Source organism: Dermacentor variabilis, chromosome 2 (assembly GCF_050947875.1).
Source record: "Dermacentor variabilis isolate Ectoservices chromosome 2, ASM5094787v1, whole genome shotgun sequence".
NCBI classification, from domain to species: Eukaryota; Metazoa; Arthropoda; class Arachnida; order Ixodida; family Ixodidae; genus Dermacentor; species Dermacentor variabilis.
In genome coordinates this window covers 213143963-213160661 of record NC_134569.1, presented here as the reverse complement: position 1 = coordinate 213160661, position 16699 = coordinate 213143963, and the positions used below count along the sequence as shown (strand labels likewise).

The 16699-nt window shown below is 47.7% G+C and overlaps 1 protein-coding gene across 1 annotated transcript in view; it reads left to right on the top strand.

The window, feature by feature from the left end:
* The window catches only part of LOC142573090 (uncharacterized), a 119741-nt gene that overhangs the window by 11526 nt on the left and 91516 nt on the right, over positions 1-16699 (top strand). Inside the window, exon 2 of the mRNA XM_075682602.1 lies at positions 8263-8786. Within this exon, the coding sequence (XP_075538717.1) occupies positions 8405-8786 (382 nt within the window). The 5' untranslated portion in view covers positions 8263-8404. The remainder of the gene's footprint in view (positions 1-8262; positions 8787-16699) is intronic.

The window sequence follows — 16699 nt, the reverse complement described above, 5'->3', positions numbered from 1 at the left end:
CAAGAAGGAACCCCTCAAAAGACGAGCACGTGAATGTACAATGGGCTAATGGTGACGCACACTGTCGTAGCGATGCCGTAGCACCATGTCGTGGCGCTGCGCACGATCTCGTAGCACCTGGTCGTGGCGCTGCGCAGCACACTGTCGTGGCGCTGCGCAGCACACTGTCGTGGCGCTGCCGGTCGGACACAATGACTGTAACGAGAAGATGGTCCCTGCTTTGGCATCGCCTGTTTCGGGCACAATGACTGGAACGAGATCCCTGCTTTGGCATCGCCTGTTTCGGGCCCAATAACTGGAAGGAGATCCCTGCTTTGGCATCGCCTGTTTCGGGCACAATGACTGGAACGAAATCCCTAGGCGGTCGCATCGCCGCAGACGCGCCTGGAAACACCTGGCGATGAGTGTTGCGGTGACGACGATCGGGCCAAAATGTCCGCCGCCCCGCCGCCGTCGCGCCGGCAAAACCACGTGTCGCAGGCGAAACGCAACAGACCGCCCCGCCGGGGAAAGGAGATCCCGATGGACAGGGGACTGCATCCGCTGTCCGGAGGGATGTCGCTCGATGATGCTCATAACCGAAGTCGGGCGTCCCTTGACGTTTCTTGAGCGCAGCGCACAGAGAAGGCCTCGTTCTCTCGTTCAGGTTCGCACGGGACACTGCAAAGTGACTTCGGGAGAGTTCACATTTTTGTTCTCGTTCCCGGCAAGCGTTAGAACTACGCTGAAAACTCCACCGCTCAGTCAGCAAGCACGGCACAACCCTCACTAAGCCCTGCCAGGCTCTTTCCCCTTTTTATACCACTGCCTAGTTCCTTACAGTAGTCTAGCATCACTCAGAACGCGTCCACAAATTGAAAAATTGCACTAGAAAGCATATCATCACTTTGAAACACTAAACAAAAGCAATATGTTAAAAAAAATCCTGCCTCAGGAAGAAAAACATCAGTAACAAACAATTTTGAGGCTGATTCCTACGTTAGGGGCTTCGACTTAAGCCATCGGCGTTACCGTTGAGACTCCCCTTTTTGTAACGCACCTCAAAGGAATATTGTTGTAAAGCGAGGCTCCAGCGCAGGAGGCGGCCATTTTTGGGAGAGATGGTCTGCAGCCATTGGAGAGGGCAGTGATCTGTCTCAATGATAAACCTCGAGCCGGCTAGATAGCATGACAATTTCTGAACGGCCCACACGAGACATGCACACTCTTTCTCGGTGGCGCTATACGCCTGCTCACGACTGGTCAGCTTACGACTAGCATACAGGACGGGGTGTTCTACTTCTCCATTTTCCCGTTGGCACAGTACAACGCCCATGCCTCGCTCACTAGCATCGCACTGAACAATGAACCCTTTTGTATAGTCTGGCGATCGTAGCACAGGCTGGCTTGTTAGGGCACTCTTTAGGGCGCTAAAAGCTCTTTCCTTTGTCTCGTCCCAGACGACTGTTTGAGGCTCTGTCTTTCTTAGAGCATCCGTCAGGGGAGCCGCGATATCAGAGTACCTAGGGATGTACCTCTGATAGTAGCCGGCGACACCTAAGAACGACCGAATATCGGTCTTTGTGCGCGGTTGCGGAAAGTCTCGCACAGCGGCCACTTTTATTTCAGAGGGGCGGCGACGACCCTGACCAATCACGTGACCGAGGTAGACAACCTCGGCCTGTGCTAACTGGCACTTAGGAGCCTTTACTGTCAAGCCTGCTTCGCGCAGGCGGGTTAGCACTGCCCGCAAGTGTGTCATATGCTCAGACCAGGATGCGGAGAATATCGCTACGTCGTCTAGATACGGTAAAGCGAATTCTTGCTGTCCCCGCAACACTTTATCCATGAGACTTGAAAAACAGTATGGCGCGTTCTTCAAACCAAAACTCAACACTTTAGGACGGAATGTTCCCATTGGTGAAATGAACGCCGCATACCTACTAGCCTCTTCTGTAAGTGGAACCTGCCAATAACCCCTGACAAGATCTAGGGTGGAAATAAACTGAGCGCTACTAACTTTCTCAAGGCGCTCCTCGATGTTAGGGATCGGATAAATTTGATCCTTAGTGATGGAATTAAGCCTGCGGTAGTCGACGCAAGGACGAGGTTCCTTGCCCGGTACCTCAACTAAAATCAAAGGGGAGGTATAATCACTCTCACCTGCCTCAATAACACCGAGCTGTAGCATTTTCTTTACCTCAGCCTCCATAATATCGCTCTGGCGGGGTGACACCCGATACGCCTTGGATCGTACTGGCTCTGTGGAGGTAAGTTCTATATCATGAGTAAGTACAGAAGTCCTACCAGGCCTCTCAGAGAACAGACCTTGAAACTCTTGTAATAGCTGGTGTAGTTCGGTTTTCTGCTCAGGCGACAGCGGTGCTTTACTGATAAGGTCACTAATGACTTGACCGGTGTCTTCCCTGTTCGTCACTGAGCCTAGTCCCGGAAGCTCGACCGGAAGCTCTTCAGGAACGTTTACCATCATGCACACCACTGCTTCCCTTTGTCTATAAGGTTTGAGCAGATTACAGTGGTAAACTTGCTGTGCTTTCCGCTTTCCTGGCAGACTTACCACGTAGTTAACGTCCGACAGTTTCTGAACAATTCGCGCTGGGCCCTCCCACTGCACGTCTAGTTTGTTGTTTAGCGATGTGCGCAATATCATGACCTCATCGCCAACCTCAAAACGACGGGCCCTGGCTGTCCGATCATAATAAACCTTGGCCCTCTGCTGGGCCTTTGTCATTGCTTCACCTGACAACTCCTGTGCCCTTCTTAAGCGTTCGAGGAGCTTAAGCACGTACTCCACCACGACTGGGTCGTCGCCCCTACCTTCCCATGATTCTCGAAGCATGCGAAGCGGAGATCGAAGCGAGCGACCGTACACCAGTTCAGCTGGCGAAAACCCCGTAGCCGCATGCGGCGCGGTCCTTAAAGCAAACATCACCCCAGGCAGACACAGCTCCCAGTCAGTTTGATGTTCAAAACACAAGGCTCTCAACACGCGCTTCATGACGGAGTGGAGCTTCTCAACGGAATTCGACTGTGGGTGGTACACTGAGCTGTGTAGCAGCTTTACCCCACACCTTTCGAGAAAAGTTGTCGTCAAAGCGCTAGTAAACACTGTGCCCTGATCTGATTGAATTTCTGCAGGAAAACCAACTCGCGCAAATATGGACAGTAGTGCATTAACTATCTCAACTGAGCTGAGTTCTTTAAGCGGCACTGCTTCAGGGAACTTTGTCGCTGGGCAGATCACAGTCAAAATGTGTCTGTACCCCGTGGCTGTTACCGGCAGAGGTCCCACTGTATCAATAACGAGCCGTCTAAAAGGCTCCGTAATGATAGGTACCAATTTCAACGGCGCCCTCGATTTGTCCCCTGGTTTGCCCACCCGCTGACAAGTGTCACATGTCCTCACGAAATGGTCTGCGTCCCGAAAACACCCTGGCCAATAGTACTCTTGCAAGAGACGGTCCTTAGTTTTCTTAACTCCTAGGTGTCCGGACCACGAACCCCCATGTGACAAGCGCAACAGATCCTGACGATAGCATTGAGGCACGACCAGCTGATCGAACTCCACTCCTCGGCGGTCTAGATACTTCCGGTACAGGACTCCACCTCTTTCCACAAAACGCGCAGTTTTCCTGGCGATACCTTCTTTGACATTGCAGCGCACGTTTTCCAGGCTGCCATCCTTTTTTTGCTCGGCTATCAAAGCCGACCGGCTGACTTTTAGCAACCTATCAAGTCCGTCTGACGTAGGCGCGATGAGCAAATCAGTAGATAGCTCTTCTAACTTTCCCGCGTCGGGCGTTTCCTCTCCAGTATCTGGCGCCTTTAACGTTACAGACTCAAGTTTATTCAGTTCGGGCGTGCTCGGAATATCAGCTTGCTGCGCCTCTGACCCTTTTTCGTTGTTTGATAACGTCGGCCCCGCAACTACCGCCTTTGCAGCGAGCTCCCGAACCTTCGATCTGGTTAAGGCCTGAACACTAGCTTCACCAAACAAAAGCCCCTTCTCGCGCAGGAGGTGATCGGACCTGTTTGAAAATAGGTACGGGTACTGGGGTGGCAGCATAGATGACACTGCCGCCTCTGTCTCAAGCGCTCCGAAAGGTCCTTCAATAAGCACCTTTGCTACTGGCAGACACACGCTATGAGCTTCCACGGCTTGCTTGATCCACGCGCACTCGCCCGTGAACATATGGGGTTCTACGTAAGACGGGTGAACTACATCCATCGTAGCTGCGGAATCGCGAAGCACTCGGCACTCTTTCCCGTTTACGAGGAGGTCTCGCATGTAAGGCTCAAGAAGCTTCATGTTCTCGTCAGTGCTGCCTATTGAAAAAAACACAACTTTTGGTGTTGTTTCCGGACACTGCGCCGAAAAGTGACCCGGCTTCTGGCACGTATAACAAACGCCCGCTCGCCTCATCTCGAACCGCTTTCTGCGTTCGGCTTCGGCTGCCGTCTCTTTACGTTTGGTCGGATTGCTTTCACTCGCATCCTCCCTACGCGTGTCCCCCTTAAATCTCATGGGCGTGAACCTTGGCCTCTCAGACTTGGAGCCAAATTCACCCTTTTGACCGTCCTTAGCTCCGCGAGCTCGACGCGTCACAAACTCCTCGGCTAGCTCAGCGGCTCTAGCCACCGTACTCACGTCTGGCCTATCCAAGACCCAGTATCGCACGTTCTCCGGTAACCGACTATAAAACTGTTCTAGCCCGAAACACTGCAGAACTTTATCGTGGTCACCAAACGCTTTCTCTTCTTTGAGCCACTCCTGCATGTTCGACATAAGCCTATACGCAAACTCTGTATATGACTCACTTTTGCCTTTCTCATTTTCCCGAAACTTCCGACGGAACGCTTCCGCAGACAGCCGGTACTTTTTTAGCAGACTCGATTTTACTTTGTCGAAATCCTCTGCTTCCTCTCTATCCAAGCGAGCGACTACGTCGGCCGCCTCGCCGGGTAACAAAGTGAGCAAGCGCTGTGGCCACGTTTCCCGAGAGAACCCCTGCTTCTCGCACGTTCGCTCAAAGTTAACCAGGAACAAACCAATGTCCTCTCCAAGCTTAAACGGCCGCATCAGGTCAGTCATTTTGAACAATACGCGTTCTCCTGCACCGTGTGCCTGACTTCCATTACGAGCGCGTTCCATCTCTACCTCGAGACGCTTCATTTCCAAAGCGTGTTCGCGCTCTTCTTTTTTCTCTTGTTGCTCTCGCTTTTTCTGTTCTTTACGTTCACGCTCTTCTTTTTCTGTCTCCCTCTCTTCAATAGTCTCAAGGCATTCCGACAGCTCGTCATCCTCAGCCTCTAACTCAAGAATAGCCTTTAGCAGTTCAGGTTTTCTTAGTTTGTCTGAGACATCCAGACCCAACTCTCTTGCAAGCTCCAACAATTTCGGTTTGCGCAACGACTTCAAATCCATGGCTGCTCTGAATGCTGCTTTCTCTACTGCTTACTATTGTCTTGCCGCAAACTAACCCGGCAGCAACGACAACCACAATTACCAGCTCTGTTTCTGACACTAACAAAAAGCCTGGCAACGCTCAGAAGAAGAAAGTCCCGCACTCACCAAACCTCGCAGGCAGGAATTCCGCGCAGTCGTTCCGCTGCAGGCAACCAGTCGTCACACAGGGCTCGTTGCACTGCTCCCGGATCGTCGTTGAGCTGCTCAGCATACTGTCAACTGCATCTCTTTGCTGCTGGCCTCCGTTGTCGTGATCTCGCCGCTGGCAGACAGTTGTTTGAAGTCGTAGGCGATCTCACCGCTGGCAACCAGATGTTTGAAGTCGTAGGCGATCTCACCGCTGCCAACCAGATGTTTGGATCTGACTGCTGGTATGATCTGTTGGGAACTCGGCGCTGACGCCCGTGGTTGTACCTGGGTCGCAAGCCCCAAGGGTAGCGTTGGCCTGGCGGCCTGGGGTACAACTGGAAGCATCCGAAGGTCCCGGCAAAGCATGAGTCGACTGGTAACAACGAAACAACTTGTTTATTTTAACATCGCAAAGAGTTGGCGGTCAGGTTTGACCGAAGTAGAGAGACGGGAGAGCACTTCACTCAACGGAAGAAATCGGAGCCCTCCTCTGGCGTCCGGGGGCAGCTGTTTTTATACTCTCGCAGTTGAGGGCAAGAAGGAACCCCTCAAAAGACGAGCACGTGAATGTACAATGGGCTAATGGTGACGCACACTGTCGTAGCGATGCCGTAGCACCATGTCGTGGCGCTGCGCACGATCTCGTAGCACCTGGTCGTGGCGCTGCGCAGCACACTGTCGTGGCGCTGCCGGTCGGACACAATGACTGTAACGAGAAGATGGTCCCTGCTTTGGCATCGCCTGTTTCGGGCACAATGACTGGAACGAGATCCCTGCTTTGGCATCGCCTGTTTCGGGCCCAATAACTGGAAGGAGATCCCTGCTTTGGCATCGCCTGTTTCGGGCACAATGACTGGAACGAAATCCCTAGGCGGTCGCATCGCCGCAGACGCGCCTGGAAACACCTGGCGATGAGTGTTGCGGTGACGACGATCGGGCCAAAATGTCCGCCGCCCCGCCGCCGTCGCGCCGGCAAAACCACGTGTCGCAGGCGAAACGCAACACTCCCCAACCACCGTGGTCCTCCATAAAGAACGCAACAAAATCCCAATAAAGAAAGGCGTCAGGCAAGGAGATACGATCTCTCCAATGCTATTCACAGCTTGTTTACAGGACGTATTCAGAGACCTGGTTTGGGAAGAATTGGGGAAAAGAGTTAGATTCAGATTCAGATTCAGATTCAGATTTATTCGTTCCAAAAAAAAAGAAGTAATTACATGACAAATATACAGACGAGGGTCCCAAAGTGAGAGAACTGTAATAGTAATAGTTAATGGAGAATACCTTAGTAACTTGCCATTCGCTGATGATATTGCCGTTCTTAGTAACTCAAGGGACCAGCTGCAATGCATGCTCACTGACCTGGAGAGGGAAAGCCAAAGGGTGGGTCTAAAATTAATCTGCAGAAAACTAAAGTAATGTTTAACAGTCTCGGAAGAGAAAAGCAGTTTACGAGAGGTAGTGAGGCACTGGAAGTGGTAAGGGAATACATCTACTTAGGACAGGTAGTGACTGCGGATCCGGATCATGAGTCTGAAATAATCAGAAGAATAAGAACGGGCTGGGGTCCGTATGGCAGGCATTCTCAGATCATGAACAGCAGGTTGCCATTATCCCTCAAGAGAAAAGTGTATAACAGCTGTGTCTTACCAGTACTCACGTACGGAGCAGAAACCTGGAGGCTTATGAAAAGGGTTCTACTTAAATTGAGGACGAGGCAACGAGCTATGGAAAGAAGAATGATAGGTGTAACGTTGAGGGATAAGAAAAGAGCAGATTGGGTGAGGGAACAAACTCGAGTTAATCACATCTTAGTTTAAATCAAGAGATAGAAATGGGGACATGGGCAGGACATGTAATGAGGAGGGAAGATAACCGATGGTCATTGAGGGTTACGGACTGGATTCCAAGGGAAGGGAAGCGTAGCAGGGGGCGGCGGGAAGTTAGGTGGGCGGATGAGATTAAGAAGTTTGCCGGGACAACATGGCCACTATTAGTACATGACCGGAGTAGTTGGAGAAGTATGGGACAGGCCTTTGCCATGCAGAGGGCGTAACCAGGCTGATGATGGTGATGATAATGATTATGATGATGATGACCCTTAGTTATTGGCTTCTTTACCCCTAGTTCATATAACTTATACTGTAGTGACCAGTACATATTTTTATATCTCCGCTAACTTTTGGGATCTGTGCGTCCATATTTTTGTTTTAGAAATACGTTTTTCCAAGACTATCACGCGCATTTTCAAACGTCATATGCGCGTAGGTATATTGCGTGATTGAAAATTTGTGTTCCTCCTATCACTAAAAAAAAATGTGCTCGTACAGTCACTTGAAAAAGAGAATAAATGATAAAACTTACAAAATTTTAATGTATCTAACATTTTCTCTGCGTGATAAAAGATAAGCATTTATCAGCTCCTAATATAGTCTCTAAAGACATTTATGCCAAGGTGAGCGCAGCGCTCACCGTTACAAATTACAATGCGAAATGACGGCCTCCCTATCATTCTTATAGTGTATGTGTGCCTCCACCTGGAACCACGACGCAATTTGTCACATAAGCATCGTCAACCTTTATTAAAAGAATCGCTCGAAGTCTGGAAACACCATCATATTTTCTAGGTACTACATTTGTATTTGGTTTTCTGTTTGTTGCCGCAGAAACTTCCAAGTGCGGGCCTTCCTGTTCCTCCGCCGAGTACGGCCAGCATGTCGGCTACCCGTCAGGGCAGCGACGCTAACCGGTGAAGGCGCGAGAGGCTGACTTCGCACCGTCTCGGCGCGTCCCATTGGGCGCCGTCGGATGCCCGACATGGAACAGCTGACGGAGTTCGTGTCCAAGTCGTTCACACTCGACCGGGCCGTCGGCTTGCCGCCGCCTCCTCCTCCGCCCGTGGTCACCGCGCCCGCCTTGGCCGCCGTGACTGCGGTGAAAGCAGCCGCCGGCCCTCACGGCTGCGGCCGCAGCGTGCAGTCAGCGCGGAGCCTCAACTTCACGGCCCAGAACCTGGCCACGTCCTCGCTGCGCGAGAAGACGCCGCCACCACTGCCGCCGGCGCTCGTAGTGCCCGCCTCCTCGTCGTCTCCGCCGGCAAACGGCGCGGAAGGGTCGTCCTCTCGCCGCAGGTCTTCGAGCGACGCCGAGCTCGACAAGGAGGACGACGACGACTCGAGGGGCAGCCCCGGTGAGTACAAACGCTGTCTTGCTGTACACAGCGAGAGATATATCTGTTTCGAATAATGGCTCGCTGCCTAATTGATTCAACCGAAGAAAGATGGTGCCAAGTATGGCTCACCGTATGGAAGCTTGGCTCGCTTTATACAGCCTCTATAAGAACAAATGCCAGCGAATCACCACCGCTGAGCATTCGATAAAAGGCATGACTTACGAACGCGGCCCGATGGACGTGCGTTCATTGGGGGCCCGTTAAAGATCCCATGGTGGTAAATATTAATCCGGAGTGCTCGACTACCGAATGCCTCATAATCAAATCGGGGTTTTGGCACGTAAAACCCAAGAATTATATTCATTCTTCTTCTAGCCGGGCAGTGCGCTCTGTTTCCCTGGCGTCTTTCGCTGCCTGTCATGTGGCCTTCAGCCTCTTTTCTTCTTCTTGCTGGGCAGCGTCCATATGGACCAGTACACAGGATATCGTGGTGTGGTGTGGTGCGGTGTGCCACTGCGAACATGCACTACACCCCTTTTATGATTGTGGCTAGTATCATCTCCAACCAGTGGCGTAGCCAGAAATTTCGTTCTGGAGGGGGGGGGGGCGGAGGCTCACGTTGCAGCTCGGCCTCCCCCTAAGAGGAAACATTAGGTCGGATGCTCCTATCTAAATAGAAGTAGAAGGAGAATTCGTTTTTCTCGGCAACCAGATCACCAAATTTGATGAGGTTTGTTGCATTTAAAAGAAAAACTTAAATTCTAGTGACTGTGTATTTCGCATTTGCGATTTAGGTCGTCAATAGTTTATTCAAAAGTGGCAAAAATCGAAAATTTTCAGAAAACGAAACAATGAAGTTTACAACTCTTTAAATCAGCAATGAAAATTGATATAACAATTCTGTGAATCGCACATAACAGTACATCTACAGCGGACAAAATTGATATGTTACACATGAGTCTAAAAAAATGAAGTATTATTGAAATACGGCTTTTGCAGAACCCTTGTACATAACATAACCAATTCACGTAAGATACAAATAGACATATCGAATTTGTCCACTTTGAATGGTGTAATAGATAATGTTTACAGAACCGCGATATCTGTCCTTGATGCCGAGCTATTAATTTGTAAACTTTGTGCTTCTGTATTTTTCGATGTTTCGAATATTTCAAAATATCTTAAACAATGTTCAGGACCTAAATCGAAATTCCGCTTCCAACAGACACTAGAATTTAACTTACTCTCTCAAATGCGACAAATTTTATTGAAAGCGATTCAAGAGTATCTCAGAAAAGCGTTTCTGCGTTTTACATGTATCTGATAGGCAGCGTCGGAGTTCTGCCCGATCTAAAGCTTCCTCTTAAGCAATTTGCCTAGGGATCAAATACATGAATAATAACTGCATTGTCATTGCCAAAGATGCTGCAAACGAATTCTTGAACACTACGCGCTGTCAATACAATTAAAATATGTATTTTTTTCATAAGATATTATACTCGTATGTGCCAAAAATTGTGCCCAACATAACTGATGTCAATTCTTCCATGTTTTTGTCTATTGAATAAGTAAAGAAAATATTACACGAACTTTAAGAATACATCAGTTCGAAACCAGCAAAGCATTGCATGCTGCTGATATGAAAAATGTAAAGGCCCTGAAATGAACAAGTTGAGGACAAATATGTTAATGAAACTTTGTCATTCAAGAACCTTGTTTACATTCTTGTACATATGCAACGGCCAGTGAAAAATATCAATGACGCTGTCATTTGTTCCAATGCATTACAAAGGAGCAGCTGTCACCGGTCGTGTATCATGTGTAATTGCACCGAAATTATAGTCACTACAGAGAGCACGTATAAAAACCAGCAGTTCTGCCGAATATACGAGGGCGAGTGAAATGAAAGTGAGCCAATGCGAATATATGACAAGCGGGGTAAAAGTAGCCTCCATGAGCATTTAGACATTTGTCCCATTGACTACGAGTCGCGTAATTCCCGTCTCATAGAGCTCCTTGGGTTGCTGCTTCAAAACGTCTGCAACTGACTTTCACGTCATCGTCCGAGACGAATCTGGTTCCCTTGAGCTGTTTTTTCGTTTGCCCCAAAATGTGGAAGTCGCAAGGCGACAGGTCTCAGCTGCATGGAGGATATTGCAGCGTTTCCCGCTTGAACTTTGCCAGTTTCATATTAACCACATCAGCGACGTAGGCACGGGCATTGTCGTGGAACAAGATGAGCCCATTCGTCAATTTTTCACGTAGTTTGTTCTTGATTGCTACACGCAGCCGACCCGGCGTTTAGCAATATCGGAAACAATTGATAGTCTCTCAAGATTTAGAAAATTCTATCAGTAATGGCCCCTGACGATCGAAAAATAAAAGTCAACAAAACCTTTCCGGCGGAAATGACGGTCTTTGCTTTCTTTGGGCGTGGTGAATTCGAATGTTTCCATCATAAGGTTTGCCGTCGTGTTTCAGGCTCGTAGTAGTGGCATGATGGTTTGTCTCCGATCACAAATGCAGACAAGAAATCGTCACCCTTATTGGGATACCGGATTAGATGAGTAAAGGCAGCGCCGAACATCTCCGTATTCTGGCGGTGGTTCAAAATCTTGGGCATCCATTGCGCACACAAGAGCCGATAACCGAGATGTTCATGAATTATGGCGTGAACGGTGACGGTGAACAGAACCGTGACTGATGTTCACACGCTCTGCCAGTTCATCGATACTTATTCTCCGTTCTTTTGTCATCAGCTCATCAACCTTTGCAATTTTGTGAGGGGTGATTGCACGATGACTTTGGTCCGGTCTGGGGTTGTGTCTGCAACATTCACGTCCTTATTTGAACCATTTGTTCTAACGCTTCACAGTGACCAATGAAATGCAATGCTCAATGTACACAGCAGCCATACGGTGACTAATTTCTTTTTGGGAAACACCTTCAGCTGTCAAAAACCTCACGGCACCACGTTGCTTCACTTCTGGAGCGTCCATTACGTCACGCAACTATGTTCAGCCCAGTGTATGAGAGCATTAAAGAACATTTATCCTCACACCTGCATGTCACTTTTGTGAATGAGAGATGCCTGTGTGCTACGCGTAGGCCTTCCAGATAATGAATAGAACCATAATTGCACGGGGTGGTTAGGCTCACTTTCATTTGACTCGCCCTCGTACGTTACAAATGCGAAGATACAATGGAATACACAAATGTGAAGGTACAGCTTGATAAAGGGCAAAAAAGTGCCACTGGAAACAAAGTTCACTGCAAGTATACACAAACCCTCGCGACAAGATATCTAAACATACGTAAAGGTCTCCAATAAATCTACGTATCTAAGAAAAAGTCATGCTATATAATCGGTCAAGCAAGGGAAATAAACATGTTGCGCAATCACAGATTGACAGCACACTAGATTCCACCCCCATTCCATCCACTCCCCCCGATGTATCGTGCGCGACGGAAGGCGGCGCACTTGCTCGTCAAGATGTTATCGCCTTTGGACTTTGTACGAAACATGAGGGCTATGGCGATGACAGGAATGCGCTGGAGTGTCCATATAATTGCTATCGCAATAATATAATAAGAGTATCGGGCAACTGAAGCGTTCCACGGCCCATTACTTTCCCCAAAAGAAGTAACCAAATCGAACTTTCACCATGCGACAATTCGCTGCGCCGCAACAACGTTATTTTTTTTTCCTTTCGTGGGGCGGGGGCACCGTAATGAAAAAAAAAACGCAAGGGAAAGTATGTTGGTCACAATCGAATGCCTACTTTGGGCAACTAATGTGGTTGTCAAAGGAATATCGAAGAAAACACGAGACGCTTGGTCCACCAAGAACCATGCGCATACTGATCGGCATCCTACACCGGCGAGACAAGACTTTCTGGAGAGGTTGCGCTCAAGCGAACGCGGTGCAATCCGTCGAGTCCCCACAGTGATGGCGGCGAGCGACCATTGTTTCTTTTACTCGTCTGCTAGCTAGAAAGCGTCCAAAACTGCCAGGCGAAAATGCACTCGGCCAGAGAAAACCGAACGCGCACCGAATTAAGTGCGCCGCGCCATGGTCGGGGCAACACGAGAAAAACGAATGTGCTCTGGCTGGCTGTGGCAGCGAGCGGGTAGGGGAGCGAGAACAAAAAAATTGAAGAGGCTCAATGTGTCGTCGTGATTAAATATCAAAGTAGAAAAAATAAATAAGAATGTAGTTACCTTGGCTGGCTTTAGTTTCTTCACTGGATGCTTTGGCGCACGTGAAAAAAAAAACGTTGATATTTTTTTTATTTGACATGTACGGCACGAATGAACCACCACAACGCTTCGTCTCATCGGGCCTCGCTGCGGGCTTTGTCAACTTGTCCGATAGTATGTTGATTTGGCTTGTCTCGTTGTATGGCCCGATGTATGACTTTGGAAAAGTTAATGCACCTTTGGCGTCAAATATTTATGGGAACATTAAACTTACATAGTTCCGAAATTGAAAATCGAAAGCACATGTTTGTAAATGTCAATAGACCTTTCACATAAAAAGTTTATGAGAACTTTATACCCATAAAGTTTCGGAATTTGACATCCACGCGCTCCGTAGATTCCATGATAGAGTGTAGATTCCACGGCCTCCGCGAGATGTCGTGGCCAGCCCTTTCGCCATCAAAACGTCCTTGAAACTTTGTGCTCGGATAGGGCTGCTTGCGTTATGTTACTCCCGGTGCATGGGCGTTGCCGCGAAATCCAGCCCGAGTTGGCCATTTTCGCGGTGAAATGGCTTTTCGAGCGTGATAAAGACGTTCTAGACAAAATCCAGAATGATTTCCGACGTCAGGGGTTGCTTTGGTCGGCGGTGCATGGACAGCACGAAAAAATTTCGGGGGGGGGGGGTCTGAAGCCCCATAAGCCCCCCTCCCCCCCCCCCCTGGCTACGCCCATGTCTCGAACCAATCTGCTTTGCCGGTTTCTATCTCATGCTTACATCTACTCTCGATTACGGGAGAGGCAGCAATTTTTTTCTCTCTTGCTCGCCATAGAATTATTTTCTTTTTGTTTATTTTTTACCATATTATGCAAACCTTAGTGAAATAATGTAACCGTTATCCCTCTATACAGATTATAAATATATGGTCGCCTTGAATAGCTCGTCCTTGGCTCTTTTTAGCCTTTTCCGTGCCACTATTCACCCGTGATATTTAAACGAAGCTTCCTCTGCCTACCCTCCCTTGTTTAGTGTGACTCCTGCTGGCTGCCGTCTGCTGCTTGGTTGGCCGGTATTCCGGCAGATACATTTATGATATATTTATGAATATTCGAAGGCTATATACGTGCGGAAATACCAGCAAATGGGCTTATATAACACCTGCATGCTCATTTACAATGAAGTGTTAGTAAGCGATTTCTGTTCTGCTTAATAAAAACATAAAACCTGAATACATATTGCCGGCTCATAGGTATCTCTAAGACACACGGATTTACTAATGGAATATCGCATTATAGTCATTGCATTCCTTGACTTACTTGATTATGTGTGTCTTACTAGGTGCGTGTGCCCATTCTTGCTTCAAAGACCATGCACTTGCTGGCACCATGCACGAACACTAAATGACATGCTTTTGGAACAATAATGGCCAACAAAACAGCCCGCCATTACTTTCTCAGCGGCCCCTTCTTGGCCAATTAATCTTCTGAAATGGATTTGTGCCAATGTGACACAAGAGGTACAGAAACCCTAAATGTTGACTGAGACGTATCGTACTTTTCTGTGCATACGCCTGTCATCACCGTTCTTCCCTCGACAGGCGCCATTTATCACCTTCGTAATCGCGACATTGCTGCCTAGACATTTCACGCTGTGCATCCGCCTGAATTGGTGTTTGCATTTCGGAGCGTCTTGTGAGTGGTGTAGCGCATAGACGTAAAAACTGTATGAGGTTTTAAACTTGTGAGCTTTCTGGTGGTTAACATAAACATTGCATGAGATTACACCTTGTGTAGAATTAAGGTAAACATTATAGTGTGCATCTCGGTTAGTTGTATAGCATTTAATTATTCGTGTCACTGAAGCTCTGAATCACACGAATTCCTACATGTGCGTTGGATCTGCATAACTTTTTTTCTATCTTCAGCTTTTTTTCATGTTGCCCAATGCACTCTGCGAGCTGAACCTGCTCCCTACCCAATGCGTGACGCTTCAATTCTATGACACATTGCCTTTTAATGGCATTCGGCTCACTGTAGTTGTTTTTGTTGCCTTTAACATGTGGCATGTACTCACGAGGGGGATTGGACATGCTTCGTAATGGAAACATAATGAAATGTCTTCCTTCTTGCTAACCTAGTGGTACTTATTAGCTCTATTTCAAAGTACATAAAAATTATTGAAACGTGATTATGCTAATTGTACCTGACTTCTGCGCTCTCTTCGACAGTGAAGTCCTAACCGCCGTTGCTCACACTTTACTTTTGTCAACTTAATGCCCGGGGCCGATTTCGATTTCTCTATCAGAATACATTTAAAACGGAAACCGGCTTTAACGAGACAACCACTAGACCAATTTTGGTGAAGTTTGTTGCGTTTGAAAGAAAATTCTAGTGAGAAAAGACAATTTAATCTTTATTTATGTCCTGAAAATTTTTACGACACTTCCCGAAAATGGGTGTTTAAAGAAGAAATCAAACTACGAAGTTTAGAAATCGGTAATTTGACACTAAAAACAGATATCTCAGTACTGTTAACTGCATCTGTTAGATGATCTAAAGTGGGCAAATTTTAACATGTGTTGACAGCCCACGTAAATTTGTGACATTGTTGACAAGAGTTTTGCAAATGTGCTACTCAATAATTATTCGCATATTTCAGAGCGGTGCATAATTAGAGTTGCCAAACGTGCGGAATTTAGCGGTACAGTCCCGACTTTAGCGTAATTGTTCCTTCTTGGTTGTGTCGAAACGGCCAACAGTCCTGACTTTTTTTTTTTAAAGCGGAGCTTTATATGGCTAGGGTACCGTAGAATTTTCATGTTCGCACACAAAAACAATCATCATCAATGGCTCATACCGCTGTAAACAAACAAAAATGCAATGGCTCTTAGCCCCGTAAGGCAGAGGCTACAAGCACTCAGCAAAGTGAAGCGAACATTGCTTGCATTCTTCCTAATCGCACATAGAACACAGAAAAAAAGCATGTAGAAAACTGCCATGATCAATACGTACCTGATACCCCCTTAAGCAATGGCTCATACACTCGTTAGCAAACAAAAAATGCAATGACTCATTGTCCCGTAAAGTTCATGGCTACTCACTCTGCGTAGGCTAGTTGCGATGACACTACCCTGTGGTCGTTGTCGGTGATTTCAATGTGGATATGTCGGGGCCGAAAACGGAGTGGTTTACGCGTTCCGTGTCGCAGACATGCCTCCTGCGATGCCACACCGATCCCGCCCAACCGACGACCCAGCGGCGTACGGGAATCGATTTGACATTATCAAGGAATGTGTCTGCAGTTGCGAGTATATGCCGATCAGTGTATATCATAGCGACCACAAAGTCATTGTGACCTTCGTTACTAAGTGACAATGAGTGATGCAATAAAGTATTTACCAAAAGTTTTCTTACCACGGCGTTTACAGCTCCGCTTGTCATCCACATTCGCAGTGCGGAATGGCCTTGAACATTTTCACTAAAGCTGTTAATGCGACTAAAGAAATGCCCAAAAACCTTATATGCCAGTTTTCACAGTTTTATTAAAAAATAAGCACCTTAGAAAACCAATATTTTCAAGAAATTCAAGTACTGTTAACGCAATAGGCAGGCAAATTATCGAGTGTCTGTGATAAATAAGGGTTAAATGAAAATTTTAGGCTGTCGATTGGCGGCTCCTTTAGGAGCGTTATATGAACCACTTAAAAAGTTCGCCGTCTTCCGTGGAAGAA